The sequence below is a fragment of the Gorilla gorilla genome, chromosome 16 (genome assembly GCF_029281585.2).
Source record: "Gorilla gorilla gorilla isolate KB3781 chromosome 16, NHGRI_mGorGor1-v2.1_pri, whole genome shotgun sequence".
Classification (NCBI taxonomy): domain Eukaryota; kingdom Metazoa; phylum Chordata; class Mammalia; order Primates; family Hominidae; genus Gorilla; species Gorilla gorilla.
In genome coordinates this window covers 101,370,752-101,394,886 of record NC_073240.2, presented here as the reverse complement: position 1 = coordinate 101,394,886, position 24,135 = coordinate 101,370,752, and the positions used below count along the sequence as shown (strand labels likewise).

Genomic DNA, 24,135 nt, shown 5'->3' with positions numbered 1-24,135 from the left:
ACCACTGCACTCCAGCCTGGGTGACAGAGTGAGGCTCGATCTCAAAAATAAAAATAAAAAACAAAAATAAAAAAATCTTACATGCCCGTAGAACCATTATGAAAACCAGGAAATTAAGCTTGGTACAATACTATTAGGTAAAATACATTTAGATTTCACCAGTTTTTCCATCAATGTCCTTTCTGTATACCAGGATCCTATTTCATGTTTAGTTGTCATGTCTCTGGTCTCCTCCAATAACAGTTCCTCAGCCTTTCCTTTTCTTTCATGACCTTGACACTTTTGAAGAGTACCAGTCTATTAGTTTGCCTTTGGGTTTGTCTGATGTGTTCTCATGATTAGATTGAGGTTCCGCGTTATTGGGAAGGATACCACAGAGGTGATGTGGTCATTATGTCTTGTTACTGGTGATGCTAGCCTTGGTCACCTAGCTAAGCTGTTACCTGGCAGGATACTCCATCGTAACTTACTGTTTTTCCTTTTGTTGAGTTTTTCTGTAGCAGTTTCCCAACCTCAGCGCTATTGGTGTCTTAGGCTGAATAATTCTTTGTTGCAGGGCACTGTCTTGTACAATACAAGATCTTTAGCAGTATCCTTGGCCTCTGCCCCCTATAGCTCGGGGGCACTCCTCCTGGTTGTGACAACCAAAAAATGCCTTCGGACATTGCCAAACATCCTCTGGGTCTTTTATGTCAATGAGTCTACATACACTTTTAGTCTTTCCCGAGCGATGGCTTTGCTCACTTACACATTCTTAGAAAATCATTTCATCTCAGGCTTATATACATAAAACTGAGCTAAGTGGTCCCTGATAATTTTTTTAAATTTTTCTACATTTTGGATGTTTTCTCCTTTCTTTTCTTCTTTGTTGTACTTTTCTCCCCTTTTTCTTGTATTGTTTAACAAAAGGTTCATCTACGTTCCCCCCAAAGAGCCAACCCTTATATTTTTCGTTGGTTTTTCTGTTTCACCCTTTTTAATGCCCAGTCTTTGAAATTTGACAAATGCAGAGTTATATAACCAATCAATTTGCAAAACAGGTCCATCGCCCAAAATACCCCCCATGCTCCTTCAAGCTAGTCTCTTCCCCTATTACCAGGAAATCACTGATAATTTTTGTCCTTCTTGTTTTTTAAAATGTATATTAAAGCATTTTAAATTTTTTTAAAAGGCAAGTTAGTAGTTTCAGCCCGTGTTTAAGAGGAGGGGGTCACACGAGGGTGTGATATTAAGAGACAGAGATCATTGCGGCCATAGTAGAACACTGCCTCCTTGCCCCTAAGTGGAGAATGTCTTTATTCTACATGGCATGTGTTCTGTTCCAGCTGTTTTCTTCTCAAATATTGTCTCTGCCCAACTCTTTCTATTCTCTCTTTCTGGGTCTGATTAGACACATACATCAGTATTTCTCACTTGGTTCTTCGGATCTCTTAACCCATCTTTTATATTCCCCACCGCCTTTCCTCTGCAGGCTGCATTCTGGATAATTTCTTCAGGTCTGTTTTCTAGTCACAAATTCTCTCCATCAGGGCTGTCAAAATCCATTGATTTTCTTCAACAATTATATATTTCATTTTTAAATGTTATTTCCAGTTTCTTATATTCAACAGTGTTAATATCTTGCTGCTAGCTTGTTTATGTAATCTCATCTTCTATTTCTTTATAGATAGTTACTATAAATTCTGCATCTGACAATTTTGTTTCCTAAACACCTTGGCAGTTTAAATCTTCTGTTTGTTGTTGCTGCTGACCATCACTCACATTAGCATGTTTGATTGTGGGTTTATACTTTATTGGACATAACCATGGAATTCTGAGATCCTAAATTGCTCTCTTTAGGAGAACTTAAATTTGTTTCAACGAGAACCCCTTTTTCTGAAAAGGGGCTGCTTCTAGCCTTTTCAGAACTGGTAAACACCCTTCCAGATTCCCTGGTTTAATCTGGGTGTCTCAGATAGATCTCCTGACCTTGTTCCATCTGAGATAGGCCAGCCCCAGATGACTTCTCCCAACTGCAGTGCCAACTGAGATATAAGAACTTTCAAAGGTAAAATGTTAACCACAAAGAAAAAATAGCACATTTGGGTGGTAGAAGGAATGAAAGGGCGGGCATTGGTGTTGGCAACCAACGCCTGCCCTTTGGGGAACCCACCCTTGCATGTGCTCATCACAGATTGGTATACAGTAGTGTATATGTATAAAGACAGCTGGGTATGGGTTTTGTATTTGCTTCCTCGGATATTTCCTTTATTTGGGGGTGAGCTCAGCAATAAGAACTATCCTTTATTATGGTACCCAGCTGTTGTGTACTGGAAGAGCAGCCCTGTCTGCCACAAAGTCTGCTATTCGCCGAAAGCAGAAGGTTCATCCATCAGTCACCCTTCTCTTTAGGGTGCCTGCTGCCTGAGCATGATGAATGCATCTCCACCTCCAAGCCCCACCCTTTCATTCCTTCCACCACCCAATTCTGTTATTTTTTCTTTGTGCTGAACATTTTACCTTTGGAAGTTCTTATATCTCAGTTTTCACATTTTATCTGTTATATTTTGCTCTTTCCCCAGCTAGAAAAGATAAAGACATTGATGTACATATAGACAGCCTCCCACGGCTCCCACCCCAGTGCACCTTCTTCCCAGCCGGTTCTTCTCTCTGCCATTTCTGCCTTGTCTGGGTTTCCATCCCATGCATTCTGTTCTCTAACTCCCATTCCTGCGTTGGTTTCAATCAATGCTTTGATCAGTGCTCACTGCTGGCCCATTTTCTATGGGTTCTTCAGTCATTTCTTAGTTGGCCAAAGGTCGTCCTCTGGTAACTTCTCCAGAAAGGATTTAACTACTTGTAAGTTCAAAAATCTTTTTCCATTGCCTAAGTACTTGAGCAAGCATTTAGTTGATATAAATTTCCTGGGCCACATGTTCTGTCTTTCCTTGTGTCTGTATCAGCATCACTCACTGCAGTGCCTGTAGAGAGAGGCTGATGCAAAGACATCTGCACAGCCCGAGCTCTTTTCCCATTATCTGTGCTGGCTACCCAAAGAGTGTTCTGGTTTATCTCTGAAACCCAGTGACTTTATCAGGACATGCCTCTGGGCTCATTATTTTGCGCCATTTTTTCTTGGGGCTTTGCTTTGCAATCTGAGAATAAGACCTTCCATCATTTCAGTTGAGGGTCTTGAATTTATATTCAAATGCCCTTTCTTTTACATCACTTTAGTTCTCTTCTTTATGAGTCTTGTGCTTCTAACCCAGCTCAGACTCTGTGACCTTCACAAACATTGACCTCCTCATTGGAAAAGTGGAAAAAATAGAGAGAGCCCCCTCCTGCCTGCCTCCCAGGGCTGCCATGAGGCTCAGGATGACAGGAACCAGAGCACTTTGTCATTTGCAATGCATGACATGAATGCAGGCTGTTGATCTAGAAGGCATCAAGGTGATGACAAGCATTCGTGTAGTCACCACATCTGTTCAGTAGTGAAAATGTATCACAAGAATGGTGAGGACTTGGCTTGGGTGCAGAGAGCAGTGCTGGTGGCCAAGCTTGGATGAGACGCTGCAGTGCTAACTTCTCCTTTGCTGTCATTCCCGTTTTCTTTTATCTTAAGCTGACGACAAAGGTAGCCACTATCCTGACTCCCAACACTGTAGTTCAACATTGTTGTTGAACTGTATGTAAATGAAATCATACAGTATTCCATTGTTCTAATATACCAGCATTCATCTGTTCTGCTCTTGATGGGCATTTGGGTTGTTTCCAACATGGAACTAATGCAAATAGTATTTCAGTGAACTTTCTTGACAATGTCTTTGGTGAACACATACACATTTTTTTCGTTATATACTTAGGATTCGAATTGCTGGGTATTAGAATGTGTGTCTTCAGCTTTAGCAAATACTGCCAAAGTTTTCCAAAGCTGTTGAACCAAGTTAAAATCTCATTCTCAGCAGCCAAGAGGACCCATTGTGCCCCATTGTTCCCAATGAGCGGTGCTCTCCGTCTTCTTCATTCTACCCATTCTGGCTGCTGTGTCAAGGTATCTAATGGTGGTTGTAATTTCCCTTCCCTGATGACTAAAGAAGCTAAGCACCTTTTCATATGTTTACTAGCCATTTAAACATTCTCTTTTATGAAGTGTCTGTTCAAGACTTTTGCCCATTTTTCTACTGGGTCTTTTTCTTAATTGATCTATAGGAGTTTTTTGTTGTTTTAAATCATGTTTTGGATACAAACAGTTTGTTGGTTATACACATTACAAATCTCTTATGTATGGCAAATATATTCTTGTGTTCTTACAGTTGCCTTTTGGTAAACAGAAGTTGTTAATTTTGGCCGGGCGCAGTGGCTTATGCCTGTAATCCCAGCACTTTGGGAGACTGAGACGGGCAGATCACGAGGTCAGGAGATAGAGACCATCCTGGCTAACACGCTGAAACCCCGTCTCTACTAAAAATACAAAAAATTAGCCGGGTGTGGTGGTGGGCACCTGTGGTCCCAGCTACTCGGAAGGCTGAGGTAGGAGAATGGCGTGAACCTGGGAGGCGGAGCTTGCGGTGAGCCGAGATCACGCTACTGCACTCCAGCCTGGGCGACAGGGCGAGACTCTGTCTCAAAAAAAAAAAAAAAAAGTTGTTAATTTTAATATGGTATAATTCATTAGTTTTCTTACTTTATCATTAGTCCTTTTTGTGTTCTGTTTAAGAAATCTTTGTCTAACCTCATTCTTCTTTTCTTTGATGGTTAGAAAAGTTTCATGAGAAAGCCCTGTCTATAAAATCCATAACAAACAGTTGACACCACCTTCTTCCTCTTTCTCCTGATGGAGTGGTCATTTCTCCTAATCCCAAGCGCTCCTGTCCCATAAATTCTCCCCCTGGGTCAGCCTTGTCTTGTGAGCACATGTCCACACACGGACACCACAGTCTCAAAGAGCTCGCAGGTCAGAGTGCATGGAATCAAATGTTTGATGAGGTGCAGTTGGTCTTTATAGGACCAGCTGTGCTGCACTGGGGCTCTCGTCTTTTTACCATTCCTTTGAGGGGTGAACAATCATGGGAACATGCAGGCTTTTCTGAACCGCATGTGCAGTATTCCACTTGAGCCATCCACTTCCTAAGGGGCACAGATCAGCTCCGACATACGTGAAAAATGAGAAGGAGCTGTGGGCTTTTCTTAGCTCTCTTTAAAAGCTCCCTCCAGCTCTGCCTTCCTTCCCTTTCTCTTATTTTTATCCCTTCAACTTCTAAAAATTGTTTGATTTTAGACAGCACAGTTGTGCGTCTATTCTATGCAGATGTTTGAGATTACTTGGAAGAGCAGACCTCTAAACTGAGCACGACACCCTTTGCAAACCACACGGTGACCACCTGCACCAGCTACAGGAGCTCCTTGACCTTCATCCTGCTCAGTGTGAAGCAGCAGGTCCCTGGCCACACCCTGGAGGGTGATGTCTTCCTGCTCCAACTTGGGCCTTTTAGCCATGATTGGCTTTGTCATCCTGGAATCACTGCGTCTTCACAAGATCTTTAAGTACATCTGTTCTCAATTTTCAGACTGTGAGGCCGGGATTTGGGTGCAAGTAGTTTATCTGGGAAGTGATCCCAGGAAGCACTGTGAGGGGGTGAGGGAGACAGCAGTCAAGAAAGGTGCAATCATGAGTAAGTGACTGCTGTCGGCAGCGGGGCCATCCCCCCAGGACCCTCTGAGAGGCGTGTGGAACTTGCCTCAGTATCATCTCCCTGTCCCCTGGGCGGGTGGGGAGTTATCCAGCTCCTGTCTCTTATGGTTGAGGTCACTGTCTGCATGTGGTTCCTTCAGAGAGGACACTGGCTGTGTCTGCTTTCATGATTTTGATAAATTGTCTCATTCTGAGCACTTTGTCGATGCCCAGATTTCCTAATGATACAATTGGGAGTCTGTGTGTTTAAATGCCAATTCCTGTTTTAGTGGAATTATTTTAATTGTGTATTTGTAGATGTTCTGGAAGTTCTGAAGGTAAAATGCTATAAAAAATTGTGCACAGCTCAGCTGAGCTAGAAACAGGTGACTGCAGGGAGAACAGAAGGTTGCCCCTGTCACCCTGTCGGGGTACCAGTCCTTCATGGCCCTTTGGGCTGTCATTTCTTGGCCTCACAGTCGTTGCCTACCCATCCGGCCTTGACTTCAGAGTTGCCTGTTCCAGCAAGCCCTTCCTGATGAGGTTTGGTTAGCTCCTCTTTCTGTGTCCCCTAGAAAGCCCCTGGGTATCTGCCTCACCCCTCACTGCTGTAAATGGAAGATGTCTGTTTGCTCATCACTCCTGGGAGGCAGGGGCTGCTGCTCCTGGCCAGGGCTGTGCCTCTGATATCTCCTAGGCCCTCGGTGGTTGTTGGAGCTGTTGAACTCAACTCCATGAGACAAGCCTGCCTAGGAGTAGATGCACAGAATTTTGTTGAGCTAAATGAGCCAGTTCAAGTGATGCACTGATATTTTGGACATACAGACTTATGACCCTCTGGCTTCCCCATACCTTTCGAATCCCAAATTTGAAACAGTGGTTGGGCCACACCTCTGACCCCAGCTGTGACCTGTGAGTGTGGGTGTTCTCCACAATTATGGTTCCTTCCCTTGTCCTGCAGCATCTAATGTGTGCTGGACTGTGGTGCCTGGTAGAAGGAGACACATCCTGCAAGACCAAGCTGGACCCTCCCCTGGATGGCACCGAGTGTGGGGCAGACAAGGTAACCTCTGACTTCCCACTGCCCCCAACAGACAGCTCCACATCTTGCAGGCAACTGGCACCTCTTCTGAAACACAATCTGTTCTCTACTTAGGAGCCCCTGAAACATCCCCCAGGCAGCACAGAAATGCCCATGGAGGCCACTCCTGGCACAGAGTGGTGCCTACATCACCTCATTCCTTTTTCTTATAAGATACAAGTATCATTTACTTAATATTTTTGTTAGATTAACTCCTTTCATCATGTAAGGAAATTTACTTAAAAGGAACACTTTCACCAGTATATTTCAAATGGAAAAACAACATCACCTGCCATACACAGTAGGCTCTCGTAAAAATAATTCAGTGAGAACAGTATTATCCAATTCTAGCTAAATGTTGAGAGAATGAGCCTGTTCCTCATGTGCAGGAGAGATGGGGAGGTGTTGGAGAGAAGGGGTGTTCGGGATCTGCAGCCCCAGGACCTCTCTCCAGTCTTATTGCAAGAATTGAAAGAGTTGAAAAAGGAGTAAAGTTTTGCTCTGATGCTGTGATTGGGAACCACAAAAATCACACCTAGCACCTCAGGGTATGTGCTGTGCACTTTGAGAAATTGTTTTATAGGGCTGGCCTTGAGTTATCCTCAGAAAGAACAAAGGTTCCCTCACGTGGAGCTGGCTGTGCCATCGCCAAGCAGCAAACACAACTCTCAAGTTCAAAACCTCAACCGGGGCATGCCGCCTCCCAGCGAGAAACGCACTCACGTCAAACAAAGTTTGCAGAAGCCCAGGTCTCTTCAAGAGCTGTGTAGATTAATCCTTTTCCTGGGATTTAGAAAATCCCCATGGAGCACATCCATCTGAAAGTTGAGGGCAAAATCCAAACCCTACAGCGATATGAGTGTCAGTTTGAGTAAGTAAGGCATGTCTCTAAAATTAGCAAACGTGCAAACCCTGAAATAGACTGTACCTTTATGTAAATTTAGCAAATGGGTTTTTGGCAGCACGGCATTTTGGGGCCTGGCGGGCTGGAGTGAGCAGCTTTGCTGAGTGCCTGGGCCCCGACCCTCCCCGCTGTGTTTCAGTGGTGCCGCGCGGGGGAGTGCGTGAGCAAGACGCCCATCCCGGAGCATGTGGACGGAGACTGGAGCCCGTGGGGCGCCTGGAGCATGTGCAGCCGAACATGTGGGACGGGAGCCCGCTTCCGGCAGAGGAAATGTGACAACCCCCCGTAAGTCCCCTGACCAGCCATACTCCAACGTGCCACGACTGGAGTTTCCCAACAGCAGCTCTCGCTGCCTCACACAAAGCAGGGTCTGTCTCCCGCTGAGCATTAGAAGATATGGAAAATGAAACCCAGCCAAGGTCCAGGGTGCAGGGGACTCGTGTGTGTCAAATGACATCTCAGCTTAAATTGCTCTTTCTGTGAACATGGATACAGTAGAGTCTGGGGTGAGCTGACTCCCTCATTCCTTCCCTGGGCCCCAGTGGAAAGGTTTTCGGAGACAGCTGTATTACAGTCCCTCCAGCCTGCCTGTGCTTTACCAAGTCCAGGGTCATTCCACATTGGCTGTCTGCTGATGTGGGAGCAGCCTGGTGGTTCATGAGTCACAGAGTATCTGGGTTCAGCTGTCTTCCTCATCCTAATATTTGTCATGGGTCCTTCTATAACTGTTAGAAAAAAAGTGATTTAGTTTTTTTCTCTTTGGCTTCTTTTTATTGACTCTGATGACACCATGACCTTTCCTGTTCACCTTTGTACATTTGTTCCACGACACTCAGGGATCGATTTTGGGCTTGATGGTGATAATTCCATCACCACAGATTTTTCCCTTGTCTTCTTGAAGTTTCCCATTTCTTTCTTTTTTTTTTTTTTTTTCATACTTTAAGTTCTGGGGTACATGTGCAGAATGTGCAGGTTTGTTCCATAGGTATACACGTGCCATGGTGGTTTGCTGCACCCATCAACTCGTCACCTACATTAGGTATTTCTCCTAATGCTATCCCTCCCCTTGCCCCTCAACCCCCTCGACAGGCCCCGGTGTGTGATGTTTCCCTCTCTGTGTCCTTGTGTTCTCATTGTTCAGCTCCCACTTCTGAGTGAGAACATACAGTGTTTGGTTTTCTGTTCCTGTGTTAGTTTGCTGAGAGTGATGTTTTTCAGCTTCATCCATGTCCCTGCAAAGGACATGAACCCAGCCTTTTTTATGGCTGCATAGTATTCCATGGTGTGTATGTGCCACATTTTCTTTATCCAGTCTATGATTGATGGGCATTTGGGTTGGTTCCAAGTCTTTGCTATTGTGAATAGTGCCACAATAAACATATGTGTGCATGTGTCTTTATGGTAGAATGATTTCTAATCCTTGGGTATATACTCAGTAATGGTATTGCTGGGTCAAATGAAGCTTCCCATTTCTTACCATTTCTTTTAATGATCTGTTTTATGCCGTGTGTGTCAGCAGTTGCAGCACATCAATTTTGAAAACGAGCAAGTTCTAAATAATGACTATAAAGAAATCTCCACAATTAAGTCCTGTTGATGGATAATTAGCAAATGCCTCTTATGTTTAAAAATCCTGATGCCCAGGTCATACCCCAGACTGATCAAATCACAGAACACTAAGGGTGGGACCCAGGAATTGGATATTTTATCTTCCCAGGTGACTCCAACAGCAGCCAATGTTGGAACCTCTGGATTAAAGGAAGGATTATGCTCCTAGTTTGGTCAGTGACAGGAACACCATTTTCCCAGCAATGCTATAAGAATTGGCATTATGTATTAATTATGTCTTATTAAAACATTTCCCTTTAGCACCCAGCAGAGTGCCGGGCACATAGGTGTTTAGTCTGTTAGGAATGACTTTTTTTTTTTTTTGGAGATGGAGCCTCACTCTGTCACCCAGGCTGGAATGCGGTGGCTCAATCTCGGCTCACTGCAACCTCTGCCTCCCTGGTTCAAGTGATTCTCCTGCCTCAGCCTCCCAAGTAGCTGGGATTACAGGAGTGTGCCACAACTCCCAGCTACTTTTTGTATTTTTAGTAGAGATGGGGTTTCGCCATGTTGCTATACTGGTCTTGAACTCCTGACCTCATGTGATCCGCTCACCTCTGCCTCCCAAAATGCTGGGATTACAGGTGTGAGCCACCATGCCCAACCCAGGAATGACTTCTTAATTAAGGGCATAGATGGGTAGATGATTAGAAACCCTGTTTAGCTAAATGGTGGGAAATTAATAGGTGGTTGCAGTTTTTGCATTACTCTATGTTGAAGTTAATAGTTTGACCTCTGGCCCCGTGAAGAGAGGGTTGGGTTTGGAGTCATGGCATTGGGCCTGACCTTGTTGGTTAATGGTCATGTGACCTTACGACTCTTCTGTTCCCTGGCCTTAGTTCTGCCCACTAGAGGGAGCGGACATGGTAGAGTGGGAAGAGCCAGGCTTCAAAGCCAGGACAGACAAATCTTCAAATCCCAGCATGACAACTTTTTTTTTGTTTTTGAGATGGAGTTTCGCTCTTGTTGCCCAGGCTGTAGTGCAATGGCGCGATCTCGGCTCATCACAGCCTCCACCTCCCAGGTTCAAGTGATTCTTCTGCCTCAGCCTCCCGAGTAGCTGGGATTACAGCCATGTGCCGCCACGCTCGGCTAATTTTGCAATTTTAGTAGAGATGGGGTTTCTCCATGTTGGTCAGGCTGGTCTCAAGCTCCTGACCTGAGGTGATCTGCCCACCTTGTCCTCCCAAAGTGCTGGGATGACAGGTGTGAGCCACTGTGCCTGGCTGCCAGCATGACTTCTTATAGCGCTGACGGCTGGTGCTTGTCTCTTCATCTGAAACTTGGAAGAATTCATGGGAATGCGCAGAAAGTCCTTGGTGTGTATTTAATAAGCAGCCCCTCTTGTTATTAGCACTCACAGAAGAACGAGGATGGTATCAGTTGCCCTTCCCTGTCTAAGGCTTTGTTAAGTGCAGAGAGAAATTGGCAGGGATTGTGGTTGTCATGGGTGCTCCACGTTTGTGATTGGAGTTTGTGGGTCCTAGTGGAAGACTGGTCTTCTTGGCACGTTATGTGTCTTATCTCATAACAGGTGACACCCAGTAAACATCATAGCAGGAGGATATCAGAACCTCTGAATGTCTGAAGGAGCCAGTGTCCTGAGACTGTCAACATTTAAGTTGTCTCTAGGCGAGGGCAACACTTGCAAGAATAAGATGTTATCAACGCTATGCAAATGCCATAGGTGCCTCTTTGAAGGGAACTGGTGTTGTCTGCCTTCTCGGGATGACATTAGCTAGGGCTTCCCTGGCATCGGTAGCCCAAAGACAAGGCTTTCCAGAGCTTTTTGCCTTCATGTCTTGGCAGGACCCCTGTCACCATCTGAACTGCTTCCTGCCCTGCCCACCCATGGTTGCTCTGGGATACCACAGGGGCATTTTGCTCTGGGGGGATCCTAAACACCACCCAGTTCAGACAGCGGCATTAGTGTACTCTCGCTGGCCTGCCCTGCCATGAGGTTTCTTATATTGGGATTCTCACCCCATTCCTCCAGGTCCCATGGCCCCAGGAGAGAGGCTGTTCTGTAAATCACAAAGTTGTGAAAATCTTTCACTCTTCTTCTTCATCAGGTCCTCCCTCTCCCTCGCCGTGATAGTCGTGGCTGTTCTCTCCCTGGCTTTTTCCTGTATTTTATCATTGAGGAATGGGAGAATTTGCAGGGCCTCGGTACACAGACAGCTGAGGGTTTGTGGGCCTCAGCACGTCGGATTGTTAGTCATCGATGCACCTTCACGTCCAATCTCTGTTGTGCAGCAGCATCGTCCTGTGGGGCAGGGCGATGGCAGAAGGAACAGAAAGAGCCTGCAGCATTCCCACTCCTCCCAGCCGCATGCCCCTTCCTGATGAAGCCTTTCCAACATGAAGCCTTCAGTAAACCTTACCAGGGCCTGAACTCTGCTAGGTGTGGGCCTGCAGTGAGAAGCAAACACAGATAAAATCCCTGCCTACCCACAAGGGATGCAGTTCCACCAACTCCCCTTTGTTCTCTCGCAGACACTTCAAACAGGACCCTTTCTAAACTGGGACCTCTACTCCTAGCCCACATCTCCCCTCTCAGTAAATAGCACCACCATCCTTGCATTGCTTGAGTCCAAAGCCCCTGAGTCCATGCAGTTTCGTCTTACATCCTTTCTGCCTCCTCCACGTCTGGTCATGAGGAGGGTGGTGAATGCAGCAGACCCGCACCACGCAATGGGTTCCCTTAGGCATTTATGTAGGAAATTATTGAATGCAGCCCCATGGGAGAGGTATTATTTTTATCTTCATTGTACAGAAAAAAAAAAAAAACTTTATCAGGGGGCCGAGCCCAGTGGCTGATGCCTGTAATTCCAGCACTTTGGGATTCTGAGGCAGGTGGATCACCTGAGGTCAGGCGTTCAAGACCAGCCTGGCCAACATGGTGAAACCCTATCTCTACTAAAAGTACGAAAATTAGCCAGGTGCGGTGGCACGTGCCTGTAATCCCAGCTACTTGGGAGGCTGAGGCAGGAGAATCGCTTGAACCCGGGAGGTGCAGTTTGCAGTGAGCTGCGATCACACCACTGCACTCCAGCCTGAGTGACAGAGTGGGACTCCATCTCAAAACAAAACTAACAAACAAAAAATAGAATCATATTGAAGTTTGGTAACTTGCCCAACGTCACACACGAGGCAGTGGCAGGCCAGGTTTGGAGCCCAGTTCTAGAAACCAGAAGTCCAAAATCAAGGTGTCAGCACAGTGCTTCCTTCTTGAAACTCCAAAGGTGAATCCGTTTCATGCTTCCCGGCAACCCTTGGCTTCCCCTGGCTTGGAGGTGCATCACCTCCATCTCTGCCTCTGACTTCACGTGGTCTCTTCTCTGTGTGTCCTCTCACCTTTTCTTCCCTTAGAAGAACACTTGTCATTGGATTTAGGGCCCACCCAAATCCAGGATGGTCTCATCTCCTGATCCTTAGCTTAATTACATCTGCCAAGACCCTTTTGCCAAATAAGGTCTCATTTGCAGGTTCCAAGTGGACTATCTTTTGAGGCCGAGGGGACCCACCATTCAGCCCCCTGCAGCCTCAAAGCCTCCTTTGTGCTCTCGGCCACAGCATTCTAACCCCAGGACCCTCCCCAGTGCTGTCTTCCCTTTCCTTAACTTGCCTTTTCCTTTCTTTGGGTGGTAATGTAAATGTCTTCTCAAGAGATCTCTGTCCCTGACAGCCTGCTTAAAATGGGCTGCTAAAGTCTCCCTCAGCACCCCTTCCTTACGTTACACGTGTTACAACAGCTGTTATTGTTGTTATGTGTTTGCTCACTTGTTTTGACTGTGTCCTCCCCACTGGCATTTGAGCTGAGCTCTGTGCAGGCCCAGGACAGGCCACACCTGTTTGGACACCATGCTGCCTTCCGTGCCTACAGCAGAGCGGCCACTCCATAAAATGTGCTGACTGCCTTCCTACCTGGACATGCACTTGCCCCAGAAAACCAATCTCTCTGCAATACCAGTGCCTCCAAAACACATCCCTAATATCATTTTTTCACTGAAACACAAAGGTGATCAAAAACGATTAGGCCAAAAGTGGCAGACCACCAGGTAGGCCTCATGCCCTTGTATCATCTCCCCTCACTGAGGCCCAGATGCTATAAACGGCCACATGAGGCCTATCTGTCACCTGTTGTGCCTGCCCTTCTCCAGCAAGGTGGCATCTCACAGTCTGGGGTGCTTGGCATCACCTTGAGAACAAGCTTCAACACAGAACCCAGCCTTGTTTTTCCCCAGTAAGAGAAGTGATACCTTTTTGCTCCTATAATATTTACACCTTGGTAGTCTGTTCGATCTTTCGCAGTGGCAGTGTGGCTCTGTTTTCTGTTGTGAATGAAAACAGCATGCTCCTTTTTCCCATGGAGTTTTCTATGGAGTTTCTTGCCTCCATGGATCCAGCCCAGGTGAATGGGAAGAGGTGGGACAGGCCTTGGGTGGGTGGATTACCAGCCGTCTCGGGGGCTTCCCAAAGAGACGCAGGATGTGGCGTGTTTTATGAAGTCCAGGCCGCAGCCTCCAGCCTGCTTCTGCAGGATGCCCTGATGTAGTGATTGTTACAAAGCGCAGCTGACCAGGGCCTCAGAGCCAAGCTCTGACGAAAACAACGTCCTCTCCCCATCTCACTCCTTAAATCACCAGGCCTGCTGCCTAGAGATTTCACAAGGATGTCCCAAATTCACTGCTATGTAGGTCTCAGGCTTGGAACGCTCCCACGACCCCCTTCTCACCCCCTTCACTTTATACTCCTGGCTCTGCTCCCTGTCTTCTGCAGCTGGTTTATTCACTGTCCAAAAATACTGGCAAGAGGGTCCCCCCACACACAATTATTTTTTTTAGTCTTGGTCTTCACAGCTCTTGGAATTTTTATTTTTTGCTAGCTGACGTGGAGGCCTTAGGGACCATCGGTGTTTCCAAAGCAACTTCCTAGGCCTGTCCTTTCCTGCTATAATTTATGTTGCTGTTGGTGGGAGTTACGTCAGAAGACTACAGGGTAGAAAATGCATCTCTAATTTACCTTCTGTTACCCCTCGACAGTTTGTGTGTAGGGAAGAGCTGAGGAGGGAGGGGCAAGGAAGGCTCACATGCTCTTGTGTGAAAAGCCAGCTGCATCCCAGCAGGTGCAGCAGGGGCAGGAGAGTGGAGTGCAGAGCTGGAACACAGCAGGGTCACCATGAGGTGCAGCCCACATGCACCAGAAAGGGAGAGGAAGGCAGCTAGCCTGCTAAGATGGCAGGAGGACGGCTGGTGTAAGGTTATGTGCCTGTAATTGGTTTTTGCTTCCACAGTGAAACCCCATCTATGTGCTTTCGATGTGCCAGCGATCTGGCATTCATATGGATAATTTTTAAAAATTTAAGTATTCTACACTGAAGCATAAGTTACATGTGTTACTTGGACACCTTTCAGAGGAGGCCTTAAAACTGGGATGTCTGCTGCCCTGAGGGTGCGTTAGCAGCTCGCAGCACTTCTGAAACCCTATGGCTTTGCCCTGCTCCCTTCTCAGAGCTCACAGAGCCAGGGGCCGCCAGGGCAGGGACCAGAACTGCCAGGTTTGTACTGAGCATCCTGTGTCTCTGGATGGTGAAGCTGGTCCGAACTGCTGTTGTGACTTTATCTTCTGGTCTGTCTGAATTTAATACAGCAAACCTGAAAATAAAAAGTGGCATCTTTCTCTTCCAGCCTCTCTTGATTCTACCTGTCCATCCACTCTCAAAGAAAGGGGCAGATGTTCTGCCGTGTGATCCTGTCGGTCTCAGCAAACCTTTGCTGCTTCTCTGCTCTGTGCTTGTGTCTATCGAGGCCCCGAGGACTTCACTTCAGCAGGAGGCGGTCCTTGTTCTGCAGGCGCTTGGGAAATTTTGGGGTAGAGCTCACCTTTCTCTCCACGTTTTCAGTTTCTCACCAAAGCCTCTCTACCTTACTCTTTTGCTTATTTTTAAACAAACTTATGAAGGTAGAATATACAAAGAAGCACAGCTCCGTGCACAGTATTGCTCATCACGGTCGAGCATGTGTGTCAGGGTGCACGTGCAGGTATATGTCAGTACAGTAGGAGGGCAGTTGCCGGCCCCTGGGGTGCGCATGTGTGACCACATAACAGCTGCCAGCTTTGCAGAATGGCCGTGCCATCTCCATTGCCGTGGCTGGGGTGGCTTTCTACTTTCCCCATGTCCTCACTGATGCCGGTGTTGTCAGTAATTCTCTCTGGTTTTGGCCGTTCTGATGCGTGTGTAGCAGTATCTGGCTGGGGAATTGGTACTTTGCTCATCAACAGTGAGGCTGAACATCTGTTTCCTTATTTGCCATTTGGATATCCTGTTCTTGTGAAGTACCCATGCAAGCCATTTGGTTTTGTATCTAAGCTTCTATTTTATTCATGTTTAGGAGTTCCTAGAACAGGCCTGGCACAGTGGCTCATGCCTATAATCCCAGCAGTTTGGGAGGCCAAGGCGGATGGATCACCCGAGGCCAGGAGTTCATGACTAGCCTGGCCAGCATGGTGAGACCCCATCTCTACTAAAAATACAAAAAAATTATTCGTGCGTGGTGGCACACACCTGTAATCTTAGCTACTCAGGAGGCTGACCCACAAGAATCACTTGAACCCAGGAGGCAGAGGTCATAGTGAGCCGAGATCTTACCACTGCACTCCAGCCTGGACGACAGAGCAAGACTCTGTCCAAAAAAAAAAAAAGTCCTAGAACAGAAAAACTAGAAACTATTGACTGATAGTAAAAATTCAAATTAAAAAACCCATCACACCCCGATGACTGGTCAGTGAGTCAGGCTGTCCTTCAGGCCTCGTGGCCGATGGACAGCCCCTCCCAGAGGCAGAGGCAGGGTGCCTGTTCCTGCTGGGTCCAGGAGCTCTTGAACGCTACATTTCTTCTCTCCACCTCTTGCTCGTCAGCCAAGTGGTTATGTCACCTGTTGGAGCGTTGATTTCCTCACCCAAAGGGTGCAGTCAGGAGCACCTTCTGATTCTGCGTGTGGATTTAATGAAGTAATGGTTAGAAGGGCCAGCAAAACGGGAGCCCTCTGGGTGTGTCGGCTGTTTTATGATCACTGTTTATGTGAAAGTGCCTCTTGCCTTGAAGTTTCTTCCTGGTCCTCAGGGATCAGTCCTCATTTCAGGATGAGATTGCAACTTGTTGGCTGTCCCCTGGAGGCCTCATGGGACCTCGGAGCCTTGGAGCCCAGTAGGGCTGCGCCTTCCTGCCCTCACAGGAGAGGCTGAGGGAAAGACCGGACCCACCTTCAGCTCCTCGGAAGGGATAACTCTGTCACGAATCTCTTATATTAACTGTTCTTTATTTTAGCCCTGTCAAGCTGGCTTTCTGTCGTTTTAGTCTCCCTAGATGTGTTTTGTTTTTCTCCTTACTGCGTAGCTCAGAGCAACTTCCAGAGTGAGTAAGAGCCCTGCCCTCTGCTCCTGAGACTGTGTGAGGGTGGTCTCTCCAGTTGCTTTTGGGGATTTGGTCCCCTGCTGCACTCGCTGGCCCCGCACACTGTCTCCTGAAGCCCCTGTGTCCACACAATTCAGGCTTCATCCACTCAGCCCAGTGTGGGGTCCTTGGGAAAGTTGGGGCCTCCTTTGAGTCCTCCCCCAGAACTTCTGTCAGGTAGCCATCTGTGGAAACTGCCAGCCACACCCTCCCCCACAAGGATTCTCCTTCTGTCTTCTCTATGCCGCAGATGGAGGGTGCCTCTTTCTATTGTCTCAGGACCAAGGTACAGTTGACTCCTGAACAACATGGGTTTGAACTGTGCAGGTCCACTTATACATGGGTTTTTTCTGTCTCTGCTGCTCCTGAGACAGCAAGACCAACTCCTCCTCTTTCTCAGCCAACTCAATGTGAAGATGAGGAGGAGGAAGGCCCTTATGATGATCCACTTCCACTTAATGAGTAGGAAATATATTTTCTCTTCCTTATGATTTTCTTAACCTTTTCTCTAGCTGACTTTACTGTAAGAATATAGCATAAAACACATATAACCTACAAAACATGTTAATTATGTGATCAGCAAGACCTCCAGTTGATAATAGGCTATTAATAGTTAATTTTGGGGGTGTTAAAAGTTATATGTGGATTTTCTACTACATGTGAGGGGTCAGCATTTCTAACCCCCTATTGTTCAGAGGTCAGCTGCACATGCAGGAGGAGGCCCACACTGATGTTACTGTAGAGGCCGTGTGTTATAGAGTCAGTCATAAAAAATGAAGGACTGCATGTGGGGTCCTGCCGCATAGCAATTGGGGATTATTTAGGTAGCAAATTGTGTACCTAGTGGATTCCTTCTCTCCTTTCTCATGTCGTTCAAAATAATGACTTAAAACTGAAGAAAATCAGTTCCTGTGGTCATATTTTTAAATCAGGGAAAGTTCAAGGAAATATTAGCTATAACAGGTGGTTGGAGTAATGGAAACTTACTAAGAGGTAAAGAGAACTCTAAAGAATACAGGAAGAGCAGATGCAGGTAGCATCCTGTGTCTTTAGGTCTGAGGCAGAGCACCCACGGAAGGAACAAATCTGTGTGACAGTGACTCACACACAGCTACTGTGAAGGACAGACAGTAGCTGCTACCACAGATTTGTCCAGGGATGAAATTCCTTTGACCTTGTTAGAGAGGGTGCAACTGGGGCCCACTGAATGAGGGAGAGGCTTGTAGAGGTTCTGTACTGGTGGAACTTTCTGGGAAGCCACACTTAAGATGTCAGGGAAAGTTTCCAAGGGAAGAAACTGCATCTCCAACCAGGATAGGAATCTATCCAAAAAGTTGGTGTGCTTGGAAGCTACCCACTGGAGTACAGGAGAATGCTGTCCACAGGGAGGTGGAATGCATCACAGGCCACTGAAGAAGCATGCTGAGAGAAGCCACATACCAGGACCAGGGAGAAAAGCCTGTTCCTCCTGCATTCAGGTCACATCTAGTATCCTCTCATTTGAACTTGAAGGACTCCCTTTAGCATTTATTGTAATGCAGGTCTAGTGGTAACAAACTTTCTCCACTTTTTGTTTATCTGGGAATGTGTTAATTTTCACCTTGATTTTTGAGGGGCAGTTACATGGATATAGAGTTCTTGCTTGACGGTTCTGTTCTTAGGCACTTTAAGTATATAAGCACACTTCTTTTTGGCCTTCAAGGTTTCTGGTGAGAAATTGGCTGATAATCTTGTTGACGATCCCTTGTATGGGATATGTCACTTCTCTCTTGGTGCTTTCAAGATTCTCTCTTTGTCTTTTGGCAGTTTAATTACAATGTGTCTTAGTATGGGTCTTTGTATCCTACTTGGAATTTCTCGAGCTTCTTGGATTTATAGAGTCACATCTTTCTTTACATTCGGTAAGCTTCAGCCATTATTTCTTCAAATAATCTCTTAACCCTTTCTCTCTTTTTTCTCCTGAGACTCGCTTAGTACCTACATTGATCCACTCGATGGTGTCCCACGGATATCTCTGCTTACTTTTCTACATTTTTTTCTTTTTACTTCTCAGACTCAGCAATTTCAATTGTCCTATATTCAAGTTTGCTAATTCTTTCTTCTGCCTGCTAAAATCTTCTCTGAACTGGTGGATTTTTCATTTCATTTCTTATGCTTTTCATTTCCAAAATTTATCTTTGTTTCCTTAACTTCCATATCTTTATTGATATTCTCATTTTGTTTATAGATTGTCTTCCTGTCTTTATCTGTGCCTTCATTTGGTTCCTGAGCATTTTTAAGACAGTCGTTTTAAAGTATTTGTCTAGCAAGGCCAACATCTGGGTTTCCTCAGGGACAGGCTCCGCCAATACATTTTGTTCTTTTGAATGAACCATACTTTCTGTTTCTTTGTATGCCTTGTGATGTTTTCATTAAAAACTAGACATTCAAATCTTAGAATGCAGTAACTCTAGAAATAGATTCTACCCCTTCCCCAGGGTGTTTGGTTTGGTTTGGTTTTATGATTTAATGGTATCTCTGGATCAGGAATCAACCTGAAGTGAAAGCTGAAGGTCTTATCAGGTCTTTTTTGAACCTGTATCTTTTCCTAGCCATTGCTGGTGGCTTTCTAAGTTCTTCTAGATGAAGTTGCTTTTAAATGTCTTTGTGCCTAAATGTCTGGCTCCTAAAAGGAAAAAGGAGGGAAATCCCCTGGAAGCCACTTCACCTGGTGGAGGTTACAGCAATGTCAGCCATCTTCTGCATCTGCACCTTAACAACTGAAAGTAGCAATCAACAGTCAGAACACAGAAACCAGATATTTGGAAGATAAGGTTCTTACTGCTCACCCTGACTCCAGAAAGTTGCAACAGGAGCACAGACATAGCTGCCTGCCTTGTGGGTGAAGGATGGGCAGTAACTGTTACCACACTAAAGGCTGAAATTGAGCAAAATTAACTGAAATTGACCTGGCTTTCCCCTGGAAGCTGCAAGCCTTCAAGTAGACTGCAGAGTTTCAAAATAGTTTCTTCAGGTAGTTTTTGCCAGTGTGAGTATTGTCTGGATGGAGAACTGGATTCCTGGTGCTTCCTCCTCAGCTCTCTTTCCGACATCATTCCCTCTGTTGGTCATTTTAAGATCAGCTCTGATAATATAGTTCACGTCAGTCTAGTGCTTATTGGAGACCCTCCTGTGCAATGCTCTCTGCTGAGAACACAGAACCCAGATATTTGGAAGATAAGATCCTTCCAGATAAGAGGAACAGGAGGAAGACAGCTCTCCATTTCATAAGGTTGGTGGTAAGCAGCATAGCAGATACCCAAACAAGATGTGGAGATGCTCCAGGTAGGAAGGAAAAATAGGGTGGAGGTGGCCTCAAAGATGGACAGAGGGTTAGGAGGTGGGAAGTGGGGATTGCGGGGCCTGTGAGCTGGATAAGGGGCTGCATAGAGACTGCCTGTTGGAGAAGTTGTCAGGGAGAAGCAGCAGCAGAAGCAGATGTGGAGGGAGGTGTGCCGAGGCACGTGTGGTATCCCATGTGCTCCGCCTCCAGACCCACTTTCTTCTGGATCCAGTTCTCTTACATCATATCACATCATATCTCCTCTCCACCTCCTCACTGTCAGGGGTGAAGGTAATTGTTGTATGCAGGTTAGGCAGATGTAAAACTGGAGAAATCAGCTACTGGAAAGAGAGGAAACTGAAGCGTAAAAGGAAGCTCGATAACCACTCAGGAAGTTAATCACATGATGTTCACCAATCGCAGTCTATACTCAAGTGTGTAGGAAATGTAGCTTTCTTTATTCTTCTACGATCCCACCTAATTTGTATTTCTTTACTCCCTTCCAGTCCGTGTTTTGTTCCTCGTGACTTCATGTCTGCCCTGCTTTCCCTTAGTCTGCATGTAAGTTCCGCGAGGAGCATCTGGTCCTTGTGTCGTCCGGTTCCTTAGTTTCCTGGGGCTGCCATAACAAAGGACCCCCAACCAGGTGGCTTCAACAACCAAAAGTTATTGTCGTACAGTCCTGGAGGCTGGAAGTCCAAATCAGGGTGTCGACAGGGTTGGTTTCTCCTGAGCACTGTGAGGGAGAATCTGTTCCAGGCCTCTCTCTCGGCTTCTGGTGGCTTGCTGACAATGTTTGGCATTCTTTGTGTGTCTCTCTGCCTGTCTGTGTGTGTGTATGTGTGTGTGTGTGTGTATCTCCAGATGTCCCCTTTTCATAAGGACACTTCATATTGGATTAGGGGCTCAACCTACTCTAGTATAGCCTCATTTTAACTAATTTTGTCTGTGCCCTGTTGGCCCTGTTTCCAAATCGGGTTGCACTCTGAGGCACTAGAGGTTAGGACTTCTGCACAGAGTTTTGTGGGGGCCCAGTTCAGCTTGAAACGTTGTGCCATGCTGCATTTGCTGCCTCACTCGTTCCTTCTCTGGTGCCCGCTCGTGGGGAGTCACTTATTGCCAGGGTGATGTTTCTCCTACTGATCCATGTGGCTCCTGGGGGCCAGCCCTTCTGTGCTCCTTCCATGCCGTGTTCCGTGGCACAGGATTTGATTCATTCTGTCTGCCAATGGTACCTGGCCCAGGCTGCCTGGGGAGGCTGTCTGAGGCCTCTTCTGCCTAAACACACCATGCATTCATTTCTCTGGAACTGATGCCTCCCTTGCCTTCTAGACAGGAAGCAGAACACAAGGCCCCTCTGTTCTCAGATTCCATAAACCTTCTAGAGGGTTAGCCACTGCCTAACTGGAAGACCAGCAGAGCTCAAGGCCCCACTATGGGGCCGCCAGTAGGTTTAATCTCTCTAGATCTCTTCTTCTCCTGGGGGAGGGAACTGTTCTCTGGTGTATGTGAGGTAGACAGAAGTATGAAAGGGGCCTTTCTCCTCAGGATATTTTCTCCAAGACATCTGTGTAGACCAGGAGTTGGCAAAAGTAAGGCCCGTGGGCCAAATCTGGCTTACCACCAGGTGTTTATAAAGTCTTATTGGGACACAGCCATGCCTGTTCTTCTACATGTTATCTCTAGCTGCTTTTGTGCTACAGTAGCAGTTGAGTGATTGGAGACTATTTGGCCGACAAAACCAAAAATATTCACTATCTGGCCCTTCACAGAAACATGTTTTCAACCCTTGGTGCAGACCTTTATGACACAAAAGCCCAAAGGCTTCTGCCCTCTTCTGCTGTTATATCTCTCCCCTGAAGCACCAATCACAGGGTGGTCTTGCTCTCTGAACATGAAAAATGGCAAAGGAAGAAAAAGAAATACACAACACGAAATGGCTAATGTGTCCAGATGACATTTGGCCAACAGGTGTGTGTGATTTGTGGAAATTCATTGAGCAGAACTGTTTGGATGTGTGCCCTTTTCTTTCTTTCATAGACTGAATTTCAATAAAAAGTGCAAGGGGTGGGAGTGGATAAGAAATCTTACTCCATCATGATGACCTTGGCATCATGGAAACGAATGGAACCACTGAGGTTGCCCAGGTGGCCAAGGACACCCTGGGGCCTTGCAGAAGCACAGGGCAGAGCCATGCTTTGCCAGCCAGGCCCTCATACATGTGGACTTGGCCAGTGAACACAGTCTGGAACTCCAGAATGGCTTAAAACCCCAGCCTCAGCACACAGCATCTAGGACCCAAGACCATAGCATTGACCATGTGTGGTCTCACACCTGCCCAGGTAAAGGTAGCACAGCCCGGATCTAACTGGTCTCCACTCAAAGCCCATGAGCAGTGAACTCGTTGTTCTTATTCTTTTCATTATAAAGTAAACGAGCTATGTATTTACTCATCCTGAAACTTAACCTCCAGAGTATACCTGGGGGGCATTTAAAGGTCTTCATTTCAGAGAAGACCTCTGCAGAACACACACACACCCTCTCCAGAAGTGTCCCTTGGGTTTTCAGTGTTACCCGTGGCCAAATTTTAAGTTCAGATGAAGGACGCAATGTGTGGATCTTGCCGAACTCATACTCACTGCCTTCTTTTTCCATATGACCTTGATTTGCAGTTCTCAGATGCACCTTTCAGAGGGCTCACTTAAACATGCCGGCAGTGTGGGTCTGGGATTGTGGGCATTTGGTCTGTAACAGCAGAGAGGGGGTGGCTTTGGAAACCTTGCCCTGCCCCCTTCCCCTCCTCCTCCTGGCAAGAGAGACGGAAACAGCTCTCCTGCCCTTTGGTCGCACCACCTGGTTAACGCAGACCTTCTTCTTCCTTCTAGCCCTGGGCCTGGAGGCACACACTGCCCAGGTGCCAGTGTAGAACATGCGGTCTGCGAGAACATGCCCTGCCCCAAGGGTCTGCCCAGCTTCCGGGACCAGCAGTGCCAGGCACACGACCGGCTGAGCCCCAAGAAGAAAGGCCTGCTGACAGCCGTGGTGGTTGACGGTAAAGGCATATGGCATGTCCTTGCATGGCAGCCTCCTGTCCTCCCCTAGGAACATAAAAACCACCTAGGGAAGCCAGGGGGCATCCCTTTCCCAAACCAACCCAGCAAGACACTCCAGTCCTTTGCCCAGCTCAGCTGCGGCCCAACTTTGTAAGTTGTGGGGTTGACCTTGAATGACCCAGCTCTCTGAGATGTTCCACCTGCAGCTGTTGAAGCAGGCAGCAGGCCAGGTGCATCCTGCAACCCCATTTGTAGCGAGGAGGCTGTGCTGGCATCCTTCCCCTGGCGCCATGTGTGGAGGGACCCAGGATGAGCTGAGGAGACCAAGGAGCTTTACAGGGGCATCCCGGTGTGCTGGTGCGGCTGCTCTCTGGCTTTCCAATGTGGATGATCCTTGTATTGCTTCTCTTGGTTTATTTTGAATTGGCTCTTAATCCTTGGCTAGGATGTTGGGGGACATTTTGAGAATAGTTTACAACTTAGGAAAGATGATAATAAGCACAGGTCCCATTTTCTTTCCAAGAGCTTTCTCCTGAATCAAGAGGCTCTGCCCCATTGGGCCACTGCAAGCATTTCCAGTAGCTGATGAAGTTCTAGGTGGTGTGTCATGTATACATTTGTAATGTCTGCTTAATTAATGTCCTTAATAGATGAGGACACCCCAGGACCCGCTTCAGGGTTGTTGGGTTTGTTTTTTTTTTACCTAAAACTGTTCTTCTTTAGGAAACAAGACTTTGTGCTATAATGATGACATATGAACCCGTTTACTGGTATGTCATGTACAAGACACAAGTTAGCTCTACATACATCGTCTCATTTAATACGCAAAACAAGCTGTGCAGATGATGAGAGGGAATAAGGTTACAGGACACCTCTAAGCACCTGCAGCTGACAAGAGGCCAGGGCAGGAGCTGACCTCACTTCCAGAGCAGTTGACTCACAGAAAATAAGCAGCTATTGCCTGGCTGCCAACACTTGAAGAAGACAGACTGCATGACTTCATGGGTGTGGAGTGAGGGAGCTTGAAGAAGAACTCAGGAAACTGGGCCTGATTTTTAGAC

At 46.7% G+C, this 24,135-nt stretch overlaps 1 protein-coding gene across 1 annotated transcript in view; it reads left to right on the top strand.

The window, feature by feature from the left end:
• ADAMTS17 (ADAM metallopeptidase with thrombospondin type 1 motif 17) overlaps nt 1-24,135 on the top strand; it is a 370,860-nt gene that overhangs the window by 201,578 nt on the left and 145,147 nt on the right. Inside the window, exons 11-13 of the mRNA XM_055364140.2 lie at nt 6,612-6,713; nt 7,775-7,920; nt 22,907-23,073. Of these exons, the coding sequence (XP_055220115.2) occupies nt 6,612-6,713; nt 7,775-7,920; nt 22,907-23,073 (415 nt within the window). The remainder of the gene's footprint in view (nt 1-6,611; nt 6,714-7,774; nt 7,921-22,906; nt 23,074-24,135) is intronic.